Source organism: Phalacrocorax carbo, chromosome 9 (assembly GCF_963921805.1).
Source record: "Phalacrocorax carbo chromosome 9, bPhaCar2.1, whole genome shotgun sequence".
Taxonomy (NCBI): Eukaryota; Metazoa; Chordata; class Aves; order Suliformes; family Phalacrocoracidae; genus Phalacrocorax; species Phalacrocorax carbo.
In genome coordinates, this window is record NC_087521.1 from 3,207,257 (window position 1) to 3,229,439 (window position 22,183).

Genomic DNA, 22,183 nt, shown 5'->3' on the forward strand with positions numbered 1-22,183 from the left:
CAAATACTCAGCTGCACCGAGACTTCCCAACACCCAGGCCATGCAGCTCCCAAGCTGAGCCTATCCATCTCAGGCACCTGAGCTCACTCAAATGTAGTGAGCTTGAACTAATTAGGAAGGCTGTAGAGTACTAACAACGGTCCGTTTAGGCGTAACATGGCTCTTGGTTAGCCCCTGCGGATGCAGTGCCTTTGGAATTAAACTTGGTATGTGCTGTCATTGTAAAGAAAAGAATGCATACCGACTTCAACATTTGCTAATTAAAGGGCAACACGGTCAGAAAGACTGTTCGCTGTGTATTCTAAGATTAAGGAAGTGGCCATTTTTAATTTACTGTGAATTACAGGTTCCCATGCACCAGTTAAGCAATCTGCTATAGTAAGCAAAGCATGGAGGTTGTAGGCTGGTAAGACTATGGATGTTAATGGACACTTGCCTCACAAAAGTAACATGCATTGATTTTGCAGTGTCAGTTGCTATGCAAGGAGTAACGCAGCCTCCACGCCAGGAGGCGCAGGGTTTTTTGCTGGTTTTTTGTTTGTTTGGTTGGTTGGTTTTTTTTAAGTTTAAAAATTCAGAAGCAGTATTCCAAAGCTGGACTTCTAGAAGATACCACCAGTTCGGCTCCTTTGGTTCTGCTGGCACAATGCTCGTATCATCATCATTGTTGTATCAGTAACTACTGCCACCAAATTAACTCTTTAAATATCATCTTTGATCTGCTCTGTATTTAGCAATGAAAGTAGAAGATCGCTGTCTTGGGAGTCTGTGCAATAGTCTAAACACACGCAACTCCTGATTGCTTCGAGGCTTCTGAAAGCTGCGCTAGCACTACAGAACCCTAGCACCAGAACTGTGCATTACTTTTCATGCCTTATCTTTCAGGAATCTTCCAGAAATGCTCTTTTTGTTTGTTGGTTTGGTTTTTATTTTTGTCAAATTGATGCTAATTTTCAATGGTCTCATCAACGTTACCAAGCCCCCCAGAAGTCACAATCAAAACTTCCAAAATAAAGCAACTTATTAAACTGTTGTTCCCTGTCATTCCGCGTGTCTGGGTTTCCTGCCAGAGGTGTAATGAGTTGGTGCGCCTTCAGGTCTCATTCCACTATGGTAGTTCATGTGTAAGGTGAGCACTTTAAGATAACCAGCAGTGTGGAGTAGAGATGGGAAGACAAGAAAGGAATGGAGATATCCCTCCCTTCTGCAGCGTTCTGCCTTCCTGTCAGCAGCATGTGCGCCTAAATTACTCTGGAGCTGAAAGGTCTCTTTATCGTAGTTCCAGTAGGAAAATATACTTACAGATAGTTTGCCAAGTTGTGTTCTTGCAAAGTATGTGTTTCAAAGCCATGTGGGGTTGTGTCAAAATAGTCGTTGCCAATTCCACAAATAAAACATTTGGTCTGGAAACACAAGTTGTGGTTACAAATGAGTTTTAACTCAAAGACACTATTTTAACTGGTAACAATCTAGATGAATGAGAGTAATGAAAAATGCTCATACCTCCATATCTTCTCTCACTTGTTCTTGCTGGTCTCTTAATTCGCCAAAAGCATCAATAATCAGACCTATTTCAAACGGAAAAGCAGCAACACCTCAGTACTTAAAATATTCATGTTTCAAGTAATGTCTCTCAGACATCCTCCACTGTCGTCGGAGTTTAGCGTACTTATGTCTAGGTTGAACAATTTAAGTTACAATCTGTCAATTTCCAGACATCTAACGTTTGCTTTCACTGCACTCCTAACAGTACGAATTTCTTACATAGGAGTACAGTCTTGAGAGTGGGAAGGCTTTTCTGTACTTATAGTCAATTCAAGCTTCCAAAATCTCATCACTTTTGTTCCCATGAAAGATTTAGCTTTCATTCTTCTCAAGAAACTCTTGTAACCCAACCTTTGTTCAACAAAGATGACTCTGCTCGCCCAGGCCCCCGGGCCAGTTTGTGATGCTGCTTCACATTTGAAGCATGATTCCTCCATGTCCAACATATTAAGAATATAGTTGGATCATTTCTGGGGACCGTGACATTCATAACTTCTTTTTCTCAGCATAGAGGTATTACATTTTCTCTTTGCCACCAGCTTGCCATAGAAAGGTGTTTTTTCTTAACAGCCTTAGGTCAGTTTATACAATGAGTGTTGAACACTGCCAGTCATCGAAGAGAGGCCTCTTTCTCTGTAAACCACAACTGCAAACCAATTAAAACTGCGACTCATCCCCTAAAGGAAGGAGGAAATGGGTATGTGGCCATGGTGACTTTCTCCGTGTCACTTCCCCTTTCCAAGGGAAAAGTCTCCATTCCCCAGCCCGCCGTGGTGGTTCGAAACTAAAGGTGTGAAGGGCGGCTCCAGCAAGGCTCTCCAAGCTTAAAGGGCTATCCCAGGAAGAACAGGGATCCTGCGCAAGCTGCGTCGTTGCTGGAGAGTTGTCAAAGGGGTCATAAGCACCGTAACCCAAGTAAGTTATGTTTCTTGTGCTTTGTCTTTGCGTAGTACTTGGGACAGGCGATTGTTTATGAACTAATTATAAAATTATTACTTTCAGATTAATGATTTTACCAGCTCAGAAGTAAGTCTTTATAGCAATACTGCTAAATTTACCTCAGACGCAAATATGGTTTAAATACGTTGCAGAACTTAAGTAAACATAACAGTCTCTGCTAAGGTAAATGACAGTACCTTGAATAATGGCCAGTAGGATAACAATGACAAAGAAGAAAAATGTGATGTCAAAGACAATGCGATACATTTCATAAGGGTCTCCAGCAGGATCCTCAATTTCATCCCCAATGCCACCGCCAGCTCTTACGCCCACATACATGTGGAACAGATAGCACTGAAAAAGAGAGAGGAAAATTACAGGTATCTTTACCGTGCATTTTCTGGCTGGGTTTTTTCTTTTGTTGTTAAATGATTCTGCTCTGCTAATTCTCTTCACAAGGTAGAGTAACAAAGAACACATAATATCATTCCTCATGGATCACACACCCCGCACCAAAAGGCTGTTACTGGCTTAACTAGCGTGATTACATCCTCAAGTACGCTTGCTAAGAGAGGGAGTCAGCAGCAGCTGTTACCGTGTCCTCACTCCCTAGGTCTGTCTTTCTTACAGAGGCCATTTGTGGGGGCATTTTTCTTGTATTTGCTACTGTATTCAACTATATTCTACCCCTTACGTTAATTCTTAAGGTTCTAGCTTGGTCTGAGTAAGCAGAGGACATCTTTTGAAGTCTTGTCATGGAGTTTAGAAATGTTGGGAAATATTGCCATAAAATAAATAGTGACATATCACAACAGGTAGATCTATCTGTGGTTAGGTTATTTCTGGATAATTTCATTTTGCAATACTAGATGTCCAGTTTAGTATGCTGTAAATTATTTATGATCTGGGAAACAAGACTGTGTTCAGTTCAGTACAGAAGAAATCGCTTTACAGAAATGTTGCTGTGTGTCATACTCGTCGAACGTAAACTTTTTTCATGGAAAATATTTTAAAATTTTGATATCTAAGCTATATAAGTAAGTATATTAGAATTGAATCTCCTGCTGGAGCGATATGCTACTGATGTTCCTGTACAAATCAGCTACAGAATCCTGTAAACCACCTTCAGTCGCACAATGTTAAAGACACATGGTTGAAGACAGCTGAAATCTCTTAAGCCCAGCCAATGCTCTGAAGTGAAATTAGACAGCAATGCTGCTGTTAAATGATACGCATAAAACCCGACAAATCTGGTCTTTCATAAGGAAACACTAAGCAGAACTATGCATCCATTTTCATAATGCAGCTTCACTGTTGTCTTGAGATGCTGGTACGAGTTTAATCGTACTTAAAAATGTAACTTGGAATTGATTTACCTCACTTGGTAGATTGGTTTAAAATGTAATATCGTTTCATTATTCTAATTACTCCAGCATCTATTTTATGACCAGACCGCTGTATCCAGCGTGCAGAGGGACCAGTTAAATAATACTGCTTGGGAAGTTTTCATAATTTCTATCATTTGCATACCTGACTTGCACTGCGTGTTTGAAAGGAAGTTCAAGAATAGAAAAGATAACTTTGTGACGTCTATGACACACCTCTGTTCTGAGGCATTTTATTCTAACTTTGTCATATAACACAGGGCAGAGAGTGACTATTCCATGGCATAAATAAACTGGCCATAAACTCAGAATATTGCGTTTTTAATACCTGAATTTGTGCTGTTTTCTATATACAGTAAGAAAATCAAATCCTCTTCATACTACAATATATAGCTGTAGAGTATCTTTTGCTATGTCATAAATAACACTGTGGCAACAGGTAGAAATCAGAAGGGAAATTAGTGGCATTCGATTGCCACCCATACTAGGTTTTCATTTCCCCCTTCTCTACTCACCCCTGACTTCTTACTTCATGACTAAATTACTAATTGTGAGCAGTTTGGAGCAGGCTTTTATAAACTAGTGCTAATAACATTATATACTTCATACAACCTAAATATGGCTAGGATAGGTAGAGCTTGCACACTTGTGAACATCGGGAACAAACCGGGTTTATTTGTGCTGTGACAACACGGCTTCTTTATGCAGGGCTGACCAGTTTGGCATGAAATTTCTTCCGTATACTTTAAGGGTTTGCCATCTTCATGTGTAAAGGAGTTGCAGCAAATCATACACCGCAGTAAATACTGGAGAAAAATCCAGACTATCTATCTTCCTATACTGGTGAGTGTCATCTATCTACTGCTGAGTTTAGACCGCTGGAAAATGCAGAGAGAATTTCATGACCATTCACACTTTCAAAATGACATATAGCATACAGAAGACGACACCCATGGATTTAACAACACAAATCCCTCCTTGCTTATCATTTTATCTTAAGTAGCCTTTTGAAAATTCAGGATGAAACTTGAAATATGCTAGTGATGTTTTAGTTACCGTCATCATGTCATCACATTTCATGTCTGGTTCATCTTCATCTTCACTTTTGTTGTAGAATTTACGGAAGAAGTTGAATGCCACAACAGTGTAAAGATACACGACTACAGCGAGGAGTCCTACAGTAAGCACAAGCTGTGTATGGGGACATGACATGAAAGTAGGTTTCAGTTTCATTCTGTCAGAAGAGATATGCCAGCTCACTGTATTACGTATTGAAAATGTATCATTTTGTACCTCTCCCAATAAGGAAACTAAAGATAGCAGTTATGATAGCTTTGAGGTCTCCCTATTGCCTGGATCAGTGCAGAGATGTTAACTTTACCCTGCTTTCACATGAAAATCAAAGGGAGGAATGGTAGCAAGAAACTGAAGTTGTTTCCATCTTTCTAAGCTATATGCATACAAACTATGTATCGCTGAAGCAATGTTTCCACTATTTAATTTAAAAGTTATATTCTAGTAACTTGAAAAACTGGATATACAGTGGAAATTAAATGCTAAAAAATAAACCACTTTTTAGTGGATAAATAATTTCAACTGGGACTCATCACAGTCTATTTTCTGCTCCAAAGCTGGTTAGCAAAGCCACTGATGAAGTGGATAGACAATTTTTTAAATAACCAAAGAGTAAGTAGTTTCCAGGTCCTGCTTTTAAGCATAGAAAATCCCTAGGTGAAAAGGTTTAGCAGTTAATGAGACCAGATTAAATTGTTTGTTGGCGTTGGCATTAGAAGATGCAGCTCTGGAGAGGAGTTACTGAAAGCTACATATTTTCAAAAGTGCAACAATTGGTATTACACAGAATCACAGAATCCCAGGCTGGAAGGGACCTCAGGGATCATCTAGTCCAACCTCTCTAGGACGAGCCCAGCCTAGACACGATGGCCTAGCACCCTGTCCAGACGACTCCTGAAGGTGTCCAACGTGGCCGAGCCAACCCCTTCCCTGGGGAGATTATTCCAACGGTGACTGTCCTCACTGTGAAAGATTTCCCTCTGGTGTCCAGTTGGAATCTCCCCAAGAGTAACTTGTGTCCATCCCCCCCTTGTCCTCTCCATGGGACTCCGTGTAAAAAGGGAGTCTCCATCTCCTTTGTAGCTGCCCCCTAAGTACTGGTACATGGTGATGAGATCCCCTCTGAGCCTCCTTTTCTCAAGGCTGAACAAACCCAGTTCTCCCAGCCTATCCTCGTATGGCAGCTTCCCAGTCCTCTGATCATCTTGGTGGCCCTTCTCTGGACCCCTTCCAGCCTGGCCACATCCTTTTTGTACAGCGGGGACCAGAACTGCACACAGCGCTCCAGGTGTGCCCTGACCAGCACTGAGTAGAGAGGGATGATGACTTCTTTCTCTCTGCTGGTGATGCCCTGTTTGATGCAACCCAGCATCCTGTTGACCTTCTTGGCCGCAGCAGCCACTGTTCGCTCATGTTGAGCTTTCTGCCCACCAGGACCCCCAGGCCCCTTCCCACAGAGCTGCTCTCCAGCCAGGTGCATCCCAGTCTGGGCTGCACTCCTGCATTATGTTTTCCCAGGTGCGTGACCTTACACTTCTCCTTGTTGAACTTCATAAGGTTCTTGCTGGCCCACTCTTCCAGCCTATCCAGATCTCCCTGCAGGGCAGCTCTCCCTTCTGGAGTGGCTACTTCCCCACTCAACTTGGTGTCACCTACAAATGTCATCAGGCTACACTTGATGCCGTTATCCAGATCACTTACAAAGATGTTGAATAACATTGGGCCCAATACTGATCCCTGGGGGACCCCACCAGTGACAGGTTGCCACTTGGAAAAGGAGCTATTTACCACCACCCTTTGGGTGCGGCCTGTCAGCCAGGTCCCCACCCACTGCACAGACCACTTGTCTAGGCCATAACGCATTCATTTCTCCAGGAGGAGACTGTGGGGGACTGTATCAAAGGCCTTGGAGAAGTCCAGGTAGACCATGTCTGCCGCCCACCCCATGTCAACCAGTCAAGTCACTTTGTCGTAGGAGGCCACCAGGTTTGTCAAGCACGATCTGCCTTTACGGAAGCCATGTTGGCTTTTCCCAATCACGTGCTTCATTTGACTTGTGATGGCCCCCAGGAGGATTCGTTCCATGACTTTCCCAGGGATTGAAGTAAGGCTGATGGGCCTATAGTTACCCGGATCCTCCCTCAAGCCCTTCTTGTAGGTAACATTTGCCTTCCCCCAGTCCTCTGGGACATCCCCCGTTCTCCACGACTTCTCAAAGATAATGGAGAGTGGCCTTGCGATGACGTCAGCCATCTCTGTCACCACCCTCGGGAGGATGGTGTCAGGGCCCATTGATCTGTGGGGGTCAAGCTCCTGTTCAAGTACATGTACTAACTCTTCCTTCACTGATGGTGGGTCGGTGTCTGGATCACTCTTTTGAAAGAAATGTCAGGGTCTTGAATAAGCTGTTTATCACTTTCTGCACATCTGTAATTATGCTCCCAAAGTGAATATTTCTGTTGAAAAACCTGCAGCTGTCTTCCAGTGTTCATATCTACTAGCAAGAAATGCAAAAGGGTTAGAAAAACTAATCTTCTCCTGTTAAGAATGTACACTAAAAGCTGTGGTCTTCGGTTGAAACAGTTTTGTCAATTATACTCAGTTTTGAGTGTTACATTTAGAAAAATCTGATAAAGAAAGTATATCAACAATTAAAAGTAATATGACTTTGAACATCCTGGAGGAAGGTGAAGGGGATAAAACCAGAGATTTCATTTGTTTGTGCAATGATACTGGAAACATTCTCAGAGGTACTATTTTAGAAACTCCCTTTCCTGCTAACAGAAGAAACTTCCATTGGTCAATTTCTGCTGAAAGGAAGATTAGGCAAACACAAAGGATATAACAGAGTTAAGCTAAGAGGGGAGTCTCATGCCTCTTCCAAAATGTTATGTGGTTTAAAATGTTTTGACAAGTCTAACAGCATAAAAGTGGGCTTAGAATATATGTTACTACATTTGAGAAGGACTGTGTATGCTCAATATTAAATTTTGCATAAGTTCTGTTAGATTCTTAAATCTAAGTTAAAAAGTGTGTTAGTGAAAAGCTCGCTTTTGTTGGTGTGCCAGCTAGGAATGTAGAGCCTTTAGAGCTCAGCGAGTGATCCTCTGCATGAATTTCAACAATTAGTTTTGGAAGTAGATTTTATTAATCTGATTTTTGCATGACAAAGTGACATATAAATATATTCCACAGTACGGAAATCCCACACCCCTAAGCACATCCTTACTAGCTAAGTACTGACTAGCCTGTCACTGGTGGTGTTCCCCAGGGGTCTGTGCTGGGGCCAGCCCTGCTCAACATACTCATCAGTGACCTGGATGAAGGGACAGAGTGGAACCTCAGCAAGTTCGCTGGTGATCCCAAGCTGGGAGGAGCGGCTGATCCATCAGGAGGCTGTGCTGGCATCCAGCGAGCCCTGGCCAGGCTGGAGAGCTGGGCCCAGGGGAGCCTCATGAAATCCAACAAGAGCCAGTGCCAGGCCCTGCCCCTGGGGAGGAACAACCCCAGGCACCGTTACAGGTTGGGGGTGCCCTGCTGGAGAGCGGCTCTGCTGAGGAGGACCTTGGGGTGCTGGGGGGCAGCGAGGTGACCCTGAGCCAGCGCTGTGCCCTTGTGGCCAAGGGGGCCAGCGGTGCCCTGGGGTGCATGAAAAGGAGTGTGGCCAGCAGGGAGAGGGAGACTATCCTCCCCCTCTGCTCTGCCCTACTGAGACCACTTTTGGAGTGCTGTGTCCTGTTTTGGGCCCCCCAGTTTAAGAAGGATGTGGAACTGCTCAAGCAAGTCCAGCAGAGAGCTACCAAGGTGATCAGGGGCTGGAGCATCTCCCTTATGAGGAGAGGCTGAGAGACTTGGTCTGGACAAGAGAAGAGTGAGGGGGGATCTCATCAATACCTATAAATACCTGAAGGGCGGGTGTCAGGATGATGGGACTGGGCTCTTTTCAGCGGTGCCCAACGCCAGGCCAAGGGGCCACGGGCACAAGCTGGAACACGGGAAGCTCCCCCTGAACATGAGGACAAACCCCTTCCCTGTGCGGGTGCCAGAGCAGGGGCACAGGCTGCCCAGAGAGGCTGTGGGGTCCCTTCCCTGGGGACATTCACCCCCCGCCTGGACGCGGCCCTGTGCCCCTGCTCTGGGGGTGCCTGCTCACGCAGGGGGTGGGACACAATGATCTCCAGAGATACCTGCCAACCCCTGCCGTTCTGCGATTCTGTGACAGCTCAGTGCCCAGACCATTATTACTGCTGTAGCTAAGGAGAGATTGTGAATTCTTATTAGTTGTCACCAATCAGTTCATCACTGAGCACAGGGAAGGAGCTGGTTAGGTCATAATTAATATTCCTGTGTTTCTCTTAAATGATGCATTTTTCTGTGGTGTACAAAACTTCTTTAGTTATCAGCACTCTGTGGGTATAAATTGTTATAATTTCACAGGATTTCACATGTATTAAAAAAATGTGCTGCAGAAGACTGAATAGGATCTATTCTTTAATCCAATCATGAACAAAATGGATTTCATTTCAATATTTCCTAGGTACCATAAGATTTTTTCCCAGACTGTTACAAAACACATTCATTTTCAAACAAACATTTGCATGTGGCACTAACCTGCTTGCCATTGTGAGTGACTGAAGACAAAATGGTCCGCAGTGTCTTGAAACCCATAGCAATATCCAGCAGATGAGCAGCGAAGAAGAAGTTGTTGTAGTGCCCAAGGATAGACATAGTCGTGTACCAAGCTAAGTATAAAAATGACTGCAGAGAAAGTGAAAGTGGGAGAATGATAGCAGGTGCTGATGTGAGTTGTTGCACCCAGAATATAGCTTTCTTTTAGTCACTCAAGTTATGAAATAGAGCAATACTATCGTGATCTGATTTGAATCACAGTCTGAATGTAATACCTCTATTTTACATGTTCAAAAAGACTGTCTTACTCTGTCTTTTATAATTTCCGCTGTTCACTTAAGGAGTTTTTTTTTGCTTAGTTATGCTAATGAGACCTCTATCTTTACATATTTAAATGCATTCTTCAGCATACATGTTATTAACATCAAAATCCCCTACCTTAAAACTGTTTTGGTTGAGGGGCTTGTTACACAGTACTTTAAGTTTTAATACTGATTCTGGAGGAGAGAAAATGCATTTTATTACTCTTGAGACACTTCACCCTGTTTCAGTCTTAGACCAGGTCAACCAGGACACGTGGAAAACCTAAGGCATATAATACAGCTTATTCTTTTAACAAGCAGTGAACCTGAAGCCACTTTCATGTGGAAGCTCTTACTGAAGAACAAAGGCTCAGTGTGCTTTTAATGCACAACGCATGTATACATCTTCACTAGATTCAGCTTGGCCTTCGTGTTTGTTTGGGAACTCAAGGGAATGCAAAAAGAGCATCCACACACACACAAAAAAAAGGAATTTTAATGTAAAAGTGTGATCCTTTCAAAGGAGAAGGCAAGAAAGAAAAGAATTAACCAACCATGTCAAACAGATGATTCAAAAATAAAAAAAAAGATAACTGTGGGTAGACGGTGCTTGGTTTTAGAAAAGGCACCTTTGACTGCTGGATTGATTTCTACAAAATTAAATGAATGTACCATTAACTTCCAAAATGCCGACATTGTATTGACGGTGAGGAGGTGCATACTGCCCTTTAGAATCAAAGGGAAAATTATAACATAAATTAAAGCAATTTGCTACAACACAAGACAGAAAAAAACCCTATTTTAAAATGGCTCTGGAATGCCGTATTATTTGCGTATGTTTGTTTAAAATAAAAGTAGATGGTGGAAGATATACAATCACGTTTAGAGGAAATCAAAGCATTTTCTTCTAGGCTAACATACTCACATTATCAGTGAAAACAACTCCAAGTTTCCAAATGTGGTACTTTGTATCAATGGAACTTAACCTAGGAAATAGAAAATTTTTGAAGTGCATCAATGTCAAAATTAAGTATTGAATTCTGTAAGTATAAACCTCAGACTAGGTTCGGCCCTTTGCATTTGTTTGCTGAAGCTGGGATATACAGTAGCTGTTTGTTTCTTGAATTAATTATGTGGGTGCTTGGTTTTTCAGAGAGCATTCATTAACTCTGAGCACCCATACACAGTTTCTAAACCACTGAACCCGGCGGAACAATTTCCGTAGGATCGATGGTGCCGTGTTCCAGACTTACAAAAATTAAAATGTGTGTTAAAAGTAGTGAAATGTGGAACCCAAATAGAATTCAGGAGATAAGTGTTCTGCCTAGTGTTAAATGTTACCAAAATTACCAAGAGAAAAGGCAATGCTTTCTGCAAGTTTCTAAATATTTTATTACCCATTAGATGACATGCGAACAGAAATCCTTCTTCCTGTGTGCCTTGAGTGTCAAGGAAACCAAACTCTTGTAGGAGCCTAAATCATTTGGGACTTGGATACTTTCAAACTCTCATCTTCACTGACAGATTAAGTCAGGAAAACACTCTGAATTTTTTGTAGCTACCTGGCATCTAGATATCTGTTATCAATACTTTTTCTGTCCTTTGGTTTATAAATTAACTCTGTTGTAACACCTAAAGAATTTTTAAATGCTGCATTGATTATTGTTTAAAATAAAAGAGTGCCCAACTGTATCAGTCAGTATCATCTAATGTGATTTTTTTTCTTAAATTTATAACACAAGTATGTTTTAGAACAAAACCCCCCGCTTTTTTATTTTACTTTATACTAGGAAGACTTCTCCGTGTCAAGGAAAACATCACTACGGTTTCAATATAAAATCTGGTTTTATATTTGATGGTGAAGTTATGCCAATACATAATTTGTCTGTGAAGTTCAGAAGTCATACCATGATACAAGAGATGCTTCTTCTGGTTCGCTTTCTTCCACTGGACTAAAATCAAGGGCATTTTTGTCCAAACCCAAAAGTTCTGCTATGCGCTCTGCTCCATATAAGTCTCCGTACTTGTTAATAACCTAAAAATGGAAGAAGAGAAACTTTTGCTCAGAGAAAGACCTCAGTGATATTCACCCTACTTTAAGTCAGTGGTTGTCAGAAATTAAAAAAAAAACCCAAACCACACCCATCCCCCCAAAAAAACCCCAACCAACAACGAAAGTCTTTTACAATTAACACTACTGGAACAGTCAGAACTCCAAGGAAGCCAGGTGGGGGGAGCATAAAAAAGAAAAATAGAAGCATTAAAGGCTATTATCTCAAAGCTTATGTATAATTTGCCATCATTTAAGATGGCATGTTTTTCTTTTTTTAGGGGGATGAGGGGGCTTTGTATCCTAAAGATGACAATGACTGTAAATTGGACCTGTGCGGCTGATTGACAGCACGAAGTTATTTTGAATGCCTGAGTCTAGGAAGGAAACCACAGCCTTCTGTCTTCCTCCCTCCTCCCACCTACGCTGCAGCTGCCTGTTCACCGAGACATTTACCACAACAACGACTTCCACGAAAAGAATTTCAGTTCTCAGTTATTCGTATATTTATGTGTACAGAAGTATATTACACATAGATATCCAAATTAACTGAAGATTATTGCTATGACTAACATAATAGAAAAAGAAAAAGCCTACCTTCCGTTTCACAAATTTGTCCCAGTAATTGTTAGGAAAGGACCTACATAGATAAGGCAAAGATATTTCAAGTTATTTAACTGGTTTGGGGAAATGAAAAAAAAAACCAACAAAAAAGAAAATACCATGTTCCTGATCACTGTGGATTCTGGTACAATTTCAATCACTCACACTGCACTTTCTTTACATGCGGACAACAGCTGTTATTAATCATCATTCACTGCAATACCATCTCTTCCCCCACCCTTTTCTTTTTCATGTCCACAAATAAGGACAGCGGGCTAAATACTATCACCTAATGAGCCTAGCAGCTCAGCAATAGCAGGGGAGTCACGGTATAGCATCATCTCCTAAATAAATACTTTATTGCTCCTAGCCATAAAATCAATGCAGGCTTAGATTTTCAGAGGAAAATAAGAGAGTCTTGTAGCATAAATAATTTTTAAGTTCACTGGATTACATTTCAAATAGAGCCTGAACGCTTGGGAACCAGTGGACAGTTTGCCAACTTAAAATTAAAAGTCAAAAAATATTAAAAATAACCCATAAAATTGCAAAGCTCATTTAGCAGGGGTTAGCGGTAATCTTGTTCTCAGGCGCGTCATATTGTTGTTACTGGATTTGACATCCCAGAACAAGACAAGGTAAAAAACATTTATGATTCTGAAGCCGCAAGAGAGGTGTCAGGCTAAAGCACATTTTGCATCATCTGCCTCTGAGCACCCATGCCCACACTGGTAATTAAAAGAAAAGCTATTGTGTATACAAAAAAAAAAAGTAATAAAGGAATAAATCTTAAATATTGAAGAGGTGTCAAGGTATCTCTTATTGAAAATTCCCTGCTTTTTTTTTTGAAAGAGTAGTGAGCAACCAGTGAGTTTTATCCAGGAGAGATCTTAAAACAGACACTATGAAATACATCAGCTGTGACCTGCAAGAAAAAAAGCTAGTGGCCTCTCTTATCAGTGACATTTCCCTGATCTTGATAATAAAATCTTGATAATAAAATATTGATCTTGATAATAAAAAATATTGTTCTTGAACTGTCTTATGGCTAGCAGTGCCCAGGGATTCCCCATTCGGATGGTCTTGGATCATGGATATTGGATATTATGGCAGTTTGAAGAATGCCAATTAGCAGGAAACACTGCAGAATTTAAGGGTTTTTTTCTCCCCATCTCCTGGACGTAACTTTCAACTGAGCAAATATGCAGGAAGGTAAAAAAGAAAAATAACTTCTTAAACTAAAAGACAGCATTGGTAAAAATAAAGCAAGTGTTAACATCAGAAGAAGGAGGTTCCAGAGCCCTGTTCTGCTGGGACGTGAGGCAAACTTCCTGACTACTATTAAGTGCTCGATTTTTCATTTTTCTGAATTGAAATTCTGATTAAAATTAGTCCAGATGAAGGCAAATGGTTCCAGTGATGGCATATTCTGGTCCAATGCTCTATGTTATATCTTTCCTTGTTTTCTCAGACTTTTAAGCAAAGTACATCGCTAATGCAGGCAGCTTGTGTCCCTCTTTTACCACAGACATCTAGCGGTGCTGCATATATCAGGGTACCTCTTTTGCCTTTTAAATTATTTTTTTCCACTTACAGAAAGCACGTTTCAGTATATACATAGCACTGGGAGCCCCCCAGCAGCGGTTACCAGCAGCCGTTGTCCTGATGGTACAATACCTGCACTAAACCTCACCAGTCAGTTCACATCAGAAGGAAGGATTAGTCTGCTTAAATTAGCCTTCATCTTTTATTCAACTTCAGTAGATAGTGCAACGTGCTGAGAACAGGCTGTACAGCGTGTCATTTAGGATAAGCTGACAATATATCTCATTAATTCATGCTTCTTTTTGCTGAGGATAAACTTACTGGACGTGTAGATATCTTGCTATCAACAGTTAAAGAAATGGGTTGAAAATTAAGCGAGCTCTCCAGTTTCCTAATTACCTTCCATTGTAACTTTAATAATATGTGCTAGCCTGTATTTCTAAATAAAATTAAGGACAATTCTTAAAATTCAGGTGTAGGAAAACAAAGCATTCAAGAATCGCCAATATTTTAGACATTCGAATTTTAATGAAAGTACTAAGGGCATTATTTATATTGTACAAAAATTGAGTAAGCTAAGATAGATATGTTGGCTATTTGGCAGCATATTGTTACTCCAATGCATTTAGTTGATTGTTTTTGCTGCCTGGGTTTTAATCAAATACTTACTTATGCCTGCTCATACTAGCCACAACGACTCTGTGACTCGTAAACACCTTTGTTCTTTCCTAGCTTTCTGTTACTGTCCTTACATTATGACACCATTAGGGAAAGACAGGAATCTGAGCCTTGGTACACTAGTACCAAACACGATCCTAGATGTTTTGAAAGAGTCAGGTCTGAAAAAGAGCCTGTAGACAAGGCATCGTTTCAAGAGAAGGGAGTTGACTTGCTATGTTTGTCTGTGTCACTCCTACAGACTGATGCAGCTTACTGATATTTTTCTTTTTCTTGCCTACACTTGTGTCATTCACTCGCAGAACAGCAGGTGAGTCTCCCAGGCTCAGCGCTTGGCTACTACAGTGTGTGCTAATGCACACAACCTGACAGTAATTCCTGTCAGCCCTACTCAAATTCTGGGATTGCTATTTTACACTAGGTTTACTGCTCTTGTCATATACAAATTTTGTTAGCAAGAAGTGGGAAAGAAAGGCAGGACAATATTGCTATATGATACGAACATGAAATTGAGTCACTGAAAAGGTCAGAAGTTATCTTTTTAAAACGTTCTCAGTAGAGACTAATGCGTGACATGCCCTGGAGAGAGCTTGTGAGGTAAGATGCACAACCCTTGCAAATCCTATAAAAATGAAAAGGAGGTGGAATATACATGTCATGGAAGTATTTGTTAAATAAGCAGAGAACACAGGATTTCACATTAGAATCTACTACTGTAGCATCCAATGTAAGGTAGAAAATGCCTTTCTTTTAGATGAACTAGGTGGCAGGTGGACAGGGAAGGTTCTATATCAGTGGCTTAATGAGCTATAATATTTATAAACAGTTTAAATATAATAACTTAATTTTACATACGGAGTATTTATAACCAGGCGATCCCACTGTCCTTTAATATCATCTTCAGATGGCTGTTCAGTTATGTATAGTCCATCAAATTCCAGCTTTCTAGCTACCTCCTTTTCTCTCTTGAATACAACTAGAGGGACCTATGAAAACGACAGTGTACATCTTTGGCATGTTTTATATATTTGTAGAAACCATTCTATCTATCTACAGTATTAAATACTCTTTATAACACTATACAAGACCAAACATCACAGTAGCACCTCCCACAGGCGGATCAATGCCTAGCCAGTCTCTGAGCAACAGCCACCCTGGAAGTCGAGCCCCGCCCCGCCGAGTTTTATCGCTGAGCATGGCGTTACGTGGTAGGGAATATCCCTTTGGTCCATTCAGGGCAGCTGTCCCAGCTGTGCTCCCTCCCAGCGTACTCACTGGGGGATGCACAGAGTGGGTAAAGCGAAGAGAAAGCCTTCGCACGCTCCAAGCACTGTCCAGCAGTAACCAAAGGTGGGTGCGTTACCAACACCATTTTAAGCACAAATCCAACACACCTATTCTGCTGTGAAGAAAGTTAGCTCCCTCTCTGCCAGACTGAGTACATGAGGAAAACATCTACGTATTGAATAGTGAGAATTTGTAAACAACTAGGTACAAATAGGTATTCCAGTATTAGCTCCAAAAATCACTTTGGGACATAGCCAATGTTCTTCAACAAATAACAGATTAGTAATAAGATTCAGAACTTGCCTTTAAGCAATAGTATCCAATCACACAGACAAAGGAGATGATAGTATGAATAACTGCCAGTGCTCTGAGAGCTGGTGCCATGTAACCTGTACTTTCTTCTAAAACAAAAAACACCATGCCCTCCTCCTCTTCCTCTTCATCAAAAGAGTTCCAGAGATTAGAGTCTTCCTCTACCTCATCAAGTGGCTCTTCTGTCACCTGAAAGAAATTCAAGCACATTGAAAACACACAATAAACTTAAAAGCTTTTCTTTTACTATAATGACACATGGTGTTTGCAAATCCTGATAGTGGGAAGACGGTAGAGCGTTAGCTTGGAACAGCAACGTCCTTCACTTTCAAAGCAGAAGTCTCCACATCATCTCATGCCACTGAAAAGTGAATCTAGAAAAGCAAGTACAGGTATATGACAGTTTACAAATCTCTCCTTTAACAGTGCCATAGCAAAACCAAACCAAACAATGAAAAAGTTATGCAAAAATATTTCCTTGGAAGAACCGAGCAATGACAGGGTTCTCTCATATGACTGAATTTAGGGTCTGTTTTGTAATCTATGTTGTTTCTCACTACTAGGGTCTAGAAAGAACCAAAGTTCTCATGTTATCAACTTGTACGTCGTCCATACATTTTTATTTCATGACTTAATTTAGAGCTTACAAATTAATACAATATTTAATCAGTATTTCGTAAATACCCCAAGCCATAAAGCTGACATACTGCCCTAAATTCTTCCACCAACTTTAAAAACCTGGCCTTTAAAATAAGAGCCCTAAACGCCCTTCTTTTGATAGCTTTATCTGAAAGCTGAGGCGCTGTTTGGCTCCCACTGACCCTTTCCTATCAATGACAGATGGACTTGTACTGATGGGGACAAACTTTTGTCCTCACTGGGCAACACAATGGGCTGTTGGCTGACCCACAAGACCCAAAGGAGAAGAGAGTGGCAAGAAAAGGACTGGCATAGACAAAAGCAGACTTCTGCCTATACCTTTGAAGTCCATCTTCTCTAGCCATATGGGATGGAAAGAGAGAGGCAAGAGAGGAGGAGTCAAACAACCCCAACGGTTGTTATCCTGGAGTGGTGCACATACATTCTACACAGTTTTCAAGAGCCTTTTGGTCCTTTACCTGCCCTGTCTCCAAGACTATAACTGTGTTGTAGGAGTTGCTTTTAAGATATTTGAGGTCAGGATTCAATTACTTCTAGAGTGACTGTTCAGCCAGCTGCTTTTGTCTTCGCTGCGGTTTTTGGTTGTAAACAACAGAACTAGAAAATGTAATATTGGAGAATACAAGATTCATCAACTTATTGCAACTTGCACCCTGCATCTAGAAGGGGAAAATTAAAAAGGTCGGATTTCAGGATAAAGATAAATGAGGACTTTTCTGACAGACTTCAAATCTGTAAGGAAAGTTAAAAACATGAGGCTTCTATGGGTGGGAGTTCTCTTTAGTGAATTATACTGCTTTTCATGGGTAGAGGTTGTGAAGGTTCAGGAGAAAAAGAATTAGTGAAGGCTGCTGAAGATGTTCTACTTTGTATCATTGGCTCATACACCAGAACCTGAAACAACTCATTAGATTCAGGTAAAATCTGAAGAACTAATTAAAAAACAAGATTAAGTTTAAAGTATGGATGTATGACCTTCATCGGTGATATAAAAAAAGAACTGCAATGTACTATGAAAGGGCTTCTCTTGCTTTGTATTTTTTCTGTCTGCTCATACCAAGCACTTAAAGCCCCAGTCTCAGTATAGAAATACCTTCATCACATCAGTCGTTAACAACCATACTGGCAATGATAAAAAAGAAAATGGAGCAAATAAGTATGAAAACTGAATTATACTCACACATGGAAACACAGAATGGGGGAAAAAAATTACATTTGATGTTCATTAGAGATTATGAACTTAATGAATCTGAAAAAAAATTAAATAAAGCAAGCACTCCTCCCAAAATGCCAAACCCCAGGCCTGAAGGGCGTAGAAAAAATTATGAACAAATGCATTATAACTGAAATATATAAAAATTCATCTAGTTAAATTGAGACATTAATGTGATTCTGAAATCATATACAAATTATTTCCCAGTCAAAAATGAATACAGTCAGTAGGGTTCTTTAGAAAAACCAGAAATGTAATCATTGAGAACAATCAGGTGAACTGTAGTCTCTCAGTATCTTTAAAAGAAATGAGACGAAAAAATGCAACAGTTTTGACATTTAAATTTAGTCATATTTCACATTTCTCATGACAAGATTAACAATCCAAACAATAACAGACTTATGTAAGCCAATGGAAAAATGCCTAGAAACACAAGTTTAACTATAAAGGAGGAATGAAATTAATCTGTTCCCATTCAGCCTGAGTAAAATAAAAAGACAATAGGTTTAATATCACAAATTTTAGTTACAAAATTTAAAATTTTATTTTAATTTCTTCATATCTAAATACTTGAGTTTGTGTTTGAAGGGCCTGTGATAATGGTTTTGTTAAACAAGCCTTGAAACCATCATTAAATATTCCTCTGGAAGTAACCCAAGACATTTTAAGAACAACACATCATCTTACCTTGTAAAATAGAAGAATAAAGTTGATGGCAAATGCAACAAATAGAGCAAGGAACCTTAAGTTATAAAAATTTCTTGCCAAGTAGTGCTGAAAGTAAAAAAAAAAATAAAATTAAAGGATCAGAGTTGTGTTGGCCTGTAGCTGATATGAAGATAAGAAAAGTAGGCAGCAAGTTTTCTAAGAAAGTGAATACATAATTCTGTTGCCTTCATACACCAGTTAAAATGAGCAAGGGCATTTCTTGCAGCCTATTTTCCCATTTCATGGTAAGTGGGATTAAAAATAACAGGCTTAAAATTGCAACAGGGAAGACTGAAATAGAATATTAAGGAAAACTTTCTAGAAGGAAGTCTAGAAAAGAAATGCTAGAATACTGGATTAAACCACTTGAGAAGGTTTCAGAGAGTTCATCATTTGATGTTTTTAACAACAAAAAAAATCTTGTAGAAAATAGAATTACAGATTCTAGAAGTTAGATTATGAAAAATAGGGAGCTCCTAACAAGGAGGTCAAGAAGTTAATCTGTCCTGTTAGACCAAGGTAGGAGAAATTACACACACAAACACTTTATTTATCTAACTCTATGAAGTATTACAAAAATCACAAAAGACTGAATACAGCCAGTCGTTTGAAAAGTCATGCCAATGTTCCTTTTATGATGACATTTCTCCCTCCAATAACAAGTGTTCTATATTACATAAATAAAAATTAAATGACTAAAAAGATTTAAGAGAAACTTACAAGCATTTTTGTTTGATAAATTTCCAAAGCTTTGAAGAAGTTAGCCATGACAGCCTCTGGTTTCTCAATTTTTTGTCCATGCCTTCGCTTCTTTTTCTTCATTTTTCCCTCTTCTATCTGCTCAGCTTGTACTTCCTTTGCTTTATCTTGTTTCTCACCATCTTCCACGCTAGAAGAAAGCTTATTTAAACAGAAATACCTAGCCAAACTTCAGTATTGTAAATGCATTAAATCAGAAGCAATTCTAATTCAGAAGGCTTTGAAAGTATAGTTTTGACACTGAGACATAAATGATTGTAAATAAAAGACTTGAGGTAGACAGTAAACTCAGAGTAAAGAAGTGGCCTTAGTTTCAAACGATATGGAAGAACGGAGCTGTTGAGGGAAGATCAAAAGGGTGAAACACCAAAAACCAGGCACAAGTTACTGTGCCAAGGGTGAAGTGGATAACGTTTGCCAAAACCAGTGATGTACGTATGTACTCAAAAACATTAAGTGTTCACGTGTACTTTCTTGAGCCTAGGGCTCATGAAGAGAAATAAAGCTTTTGGGATTTGGTACACAGTATCATAATTGAATCACGGTATCATAAAATGAATTCATTTCAGTCAAGGCAATCACTGGTGTCACAGAGACGAAAGAGTAATAACAAGCAAGTTTGCTTTGGAAGGTCACACACCTTACAAAGTATGTAGAGATGATAATAATGTCTCCTGCACCACTGAACTGCCTTTATGAAAACTGAGTATCAAGACTGTACGTAGTAATAGGGGAATGTAGTTACTAAACTGAAAAAAAATAAAATAATAAATTTCCATTTATGTAAAACAATGCTGAGGCATTGAGGTTCTTGAAAGTTTTAGGCACGCGGATGAAGAAATGGAGTATGTGGTTCACTTTATCACACAACTACTGCAGTAGGAATCATATGATGGGTGTCTAAGAATGTGCTTGTCTTCTACCAAAATATCTAGCGTTAGGGAGGAGCAAGGAATTAAACAGGAATTATGTAAAAATCACTTACTCAGCCTTCTCAGCTTCTGTCTTTCTTTCTGTTTCGGCTTCTTTTGCTATTTCAGATATCTGCAAAAAGTATTTTAACTGTCAAAATGGATCCAAATAAAATTTTGGTGACATTAGTTACTGTTTTCTAAGAAACAAAAGAATTAACACACTATATTTTTATACCACTCTGCACTTCTGAAGTGTTAGATTTTTAAAAATAGACAGCTCAGACTAGATTTGAACAGTGAACACTGCAGGAATTCCTCTGATAGCCTTTTTCAGTATAGTGTTATCAATACTGTAACTAGCCCAGTTCACTGAACAACTTAAAGTAATTATACATGGTTGTCAGACAGATTACGCGACCAGCTGAGGATGAAGGTAACTACATCTGGATCATACCCTAATACAAAAGTCACTCACAAAGACTCAGGGCAGTTACTGATTATGCCTGATTCCAAATACGAAACGAGGAATAATACAGCATTTCAATATTTGTTGAATTTGAATTCAGATCAATGAATTGAACTGAAACAATTGAATTTAATTTGAAACAATTCACTTATTTCAAGCTACCAATGATAGCGTCAAAAATCTGAAATAGATCCGTGATACTACAGAACCCAATTACTCTGTCAAGATCAACTGCTGCAACTGAAAACAGACAAATATTTAAAGAACTTTTAATTACGCAACATTTTCCTCAAACTGTTTACCTTAGGTGGGTTGATGGTTCATTAAACCTTTACTGGCACACCTCACAACCATATAAGTATGTGTTTACAACATTCCCTTGATATAATGAAAAACCATATACAATTTTACAGACGGCTAAGCGCTGCAAAGAAGCTGGGGCCTGGATTTCAAACACCTTTAGGCTCAGTGACGCAAAACCAAAGTAAACTCATTTCAAATGCAGTTTGCGTATCTAAGCTTCACTGGAAATCAGGGAGATGCAGGCTCTGAAGTCCTAGATACACAAAAGCACCTGAAGTGCCTAAATTTGTTACTATTCACTTTTGCAAAAAACTATCTTAACTCTTTACCCTCTTTATTCTGTCAAAGTGCTTAGACGCCAACTCTCTATGGGTGTATTCTACATTCTGGTTAATACATAAACACAGTTATCTAAACTTTTCCCCAACTACTCACCTGGATGTCCCTCTCTTGCACATAAGTAGTGAAAAGATTTTCGAAAGAATTTACTAAATCGATCTTGCCTTGCTTATCTCACCTCTTATCTGTGGAACCTCATCTAGTACATGTGATGGAAGCATGTGTAACTCTTCCACAGTTTCCCCTAAGATCTCAAGCTGGGGGAGGGGTAATTCAGAGGTCACTTGATGATGCCTAGTTCTTCCAAGGGGTAGAGCGGGGAAAGAATGAATAAACCCATATCCTTCCTCTCCATCCCTCTATCATATGCTGTCTCAGTTTTCTCATTTCCAGGCCTACTTAATTCCACACACAAGATTAGTTTCATACCAGGTTTTGATAACTTTTTGACCTTCACTGAAACTTTCTCAGT

General features: G+C 39.9%; 1 protein-coding gene across 1 annotated transcript in view; it reads right to left on the minus strand.

Annotated features, from left to right (window-relative positions):
* The window catches only part of RYR3 (ryanodine receptor 3), a 204,527-nt gene that overhangs the window by 1,332 nt on the left and 181,012 nt on the right, over nucleotides 1–22,183 (minus strand). The window contains 13 exon segments of the mRNA XM_064460023.1: nucleotides 1,303–1,403; nucleotides 1,504–1,568; nucleotides 2,682–2,838; nucleotides 4,926–5,060; nucleotides 9,555–9,701; nucleotides 10,800–10,860; nucleotides 11,782–11,909; nucleotides 12,522–12,564; nucleotides 15,606–15,736; nucleotides 16,341–16,538; nucleotides 18,910–18,996; nucleotides 19,651–19,819; nucleotides 20,675–20,733. Of these exon segments, the coding sequence (XP_064316093.1) occupies nucleotides 1,303–1,403; nucleotides 1,504–1,568; nucleotides 2,682–2,838; nucleotides 4,926–5,060; nucleotides 9,555–9,701; nucleotides 10,800–10,860; nucleotides 11,782–11,909; nucleotides 12,522–12,564; nucleotides 15,606–15,736; nucleotides 16,341–16,538; nucleotides 18,910–18,996; nucleotides 19,651–19,819; nucleotides 20,675–20,733 (1,481 nt within the window).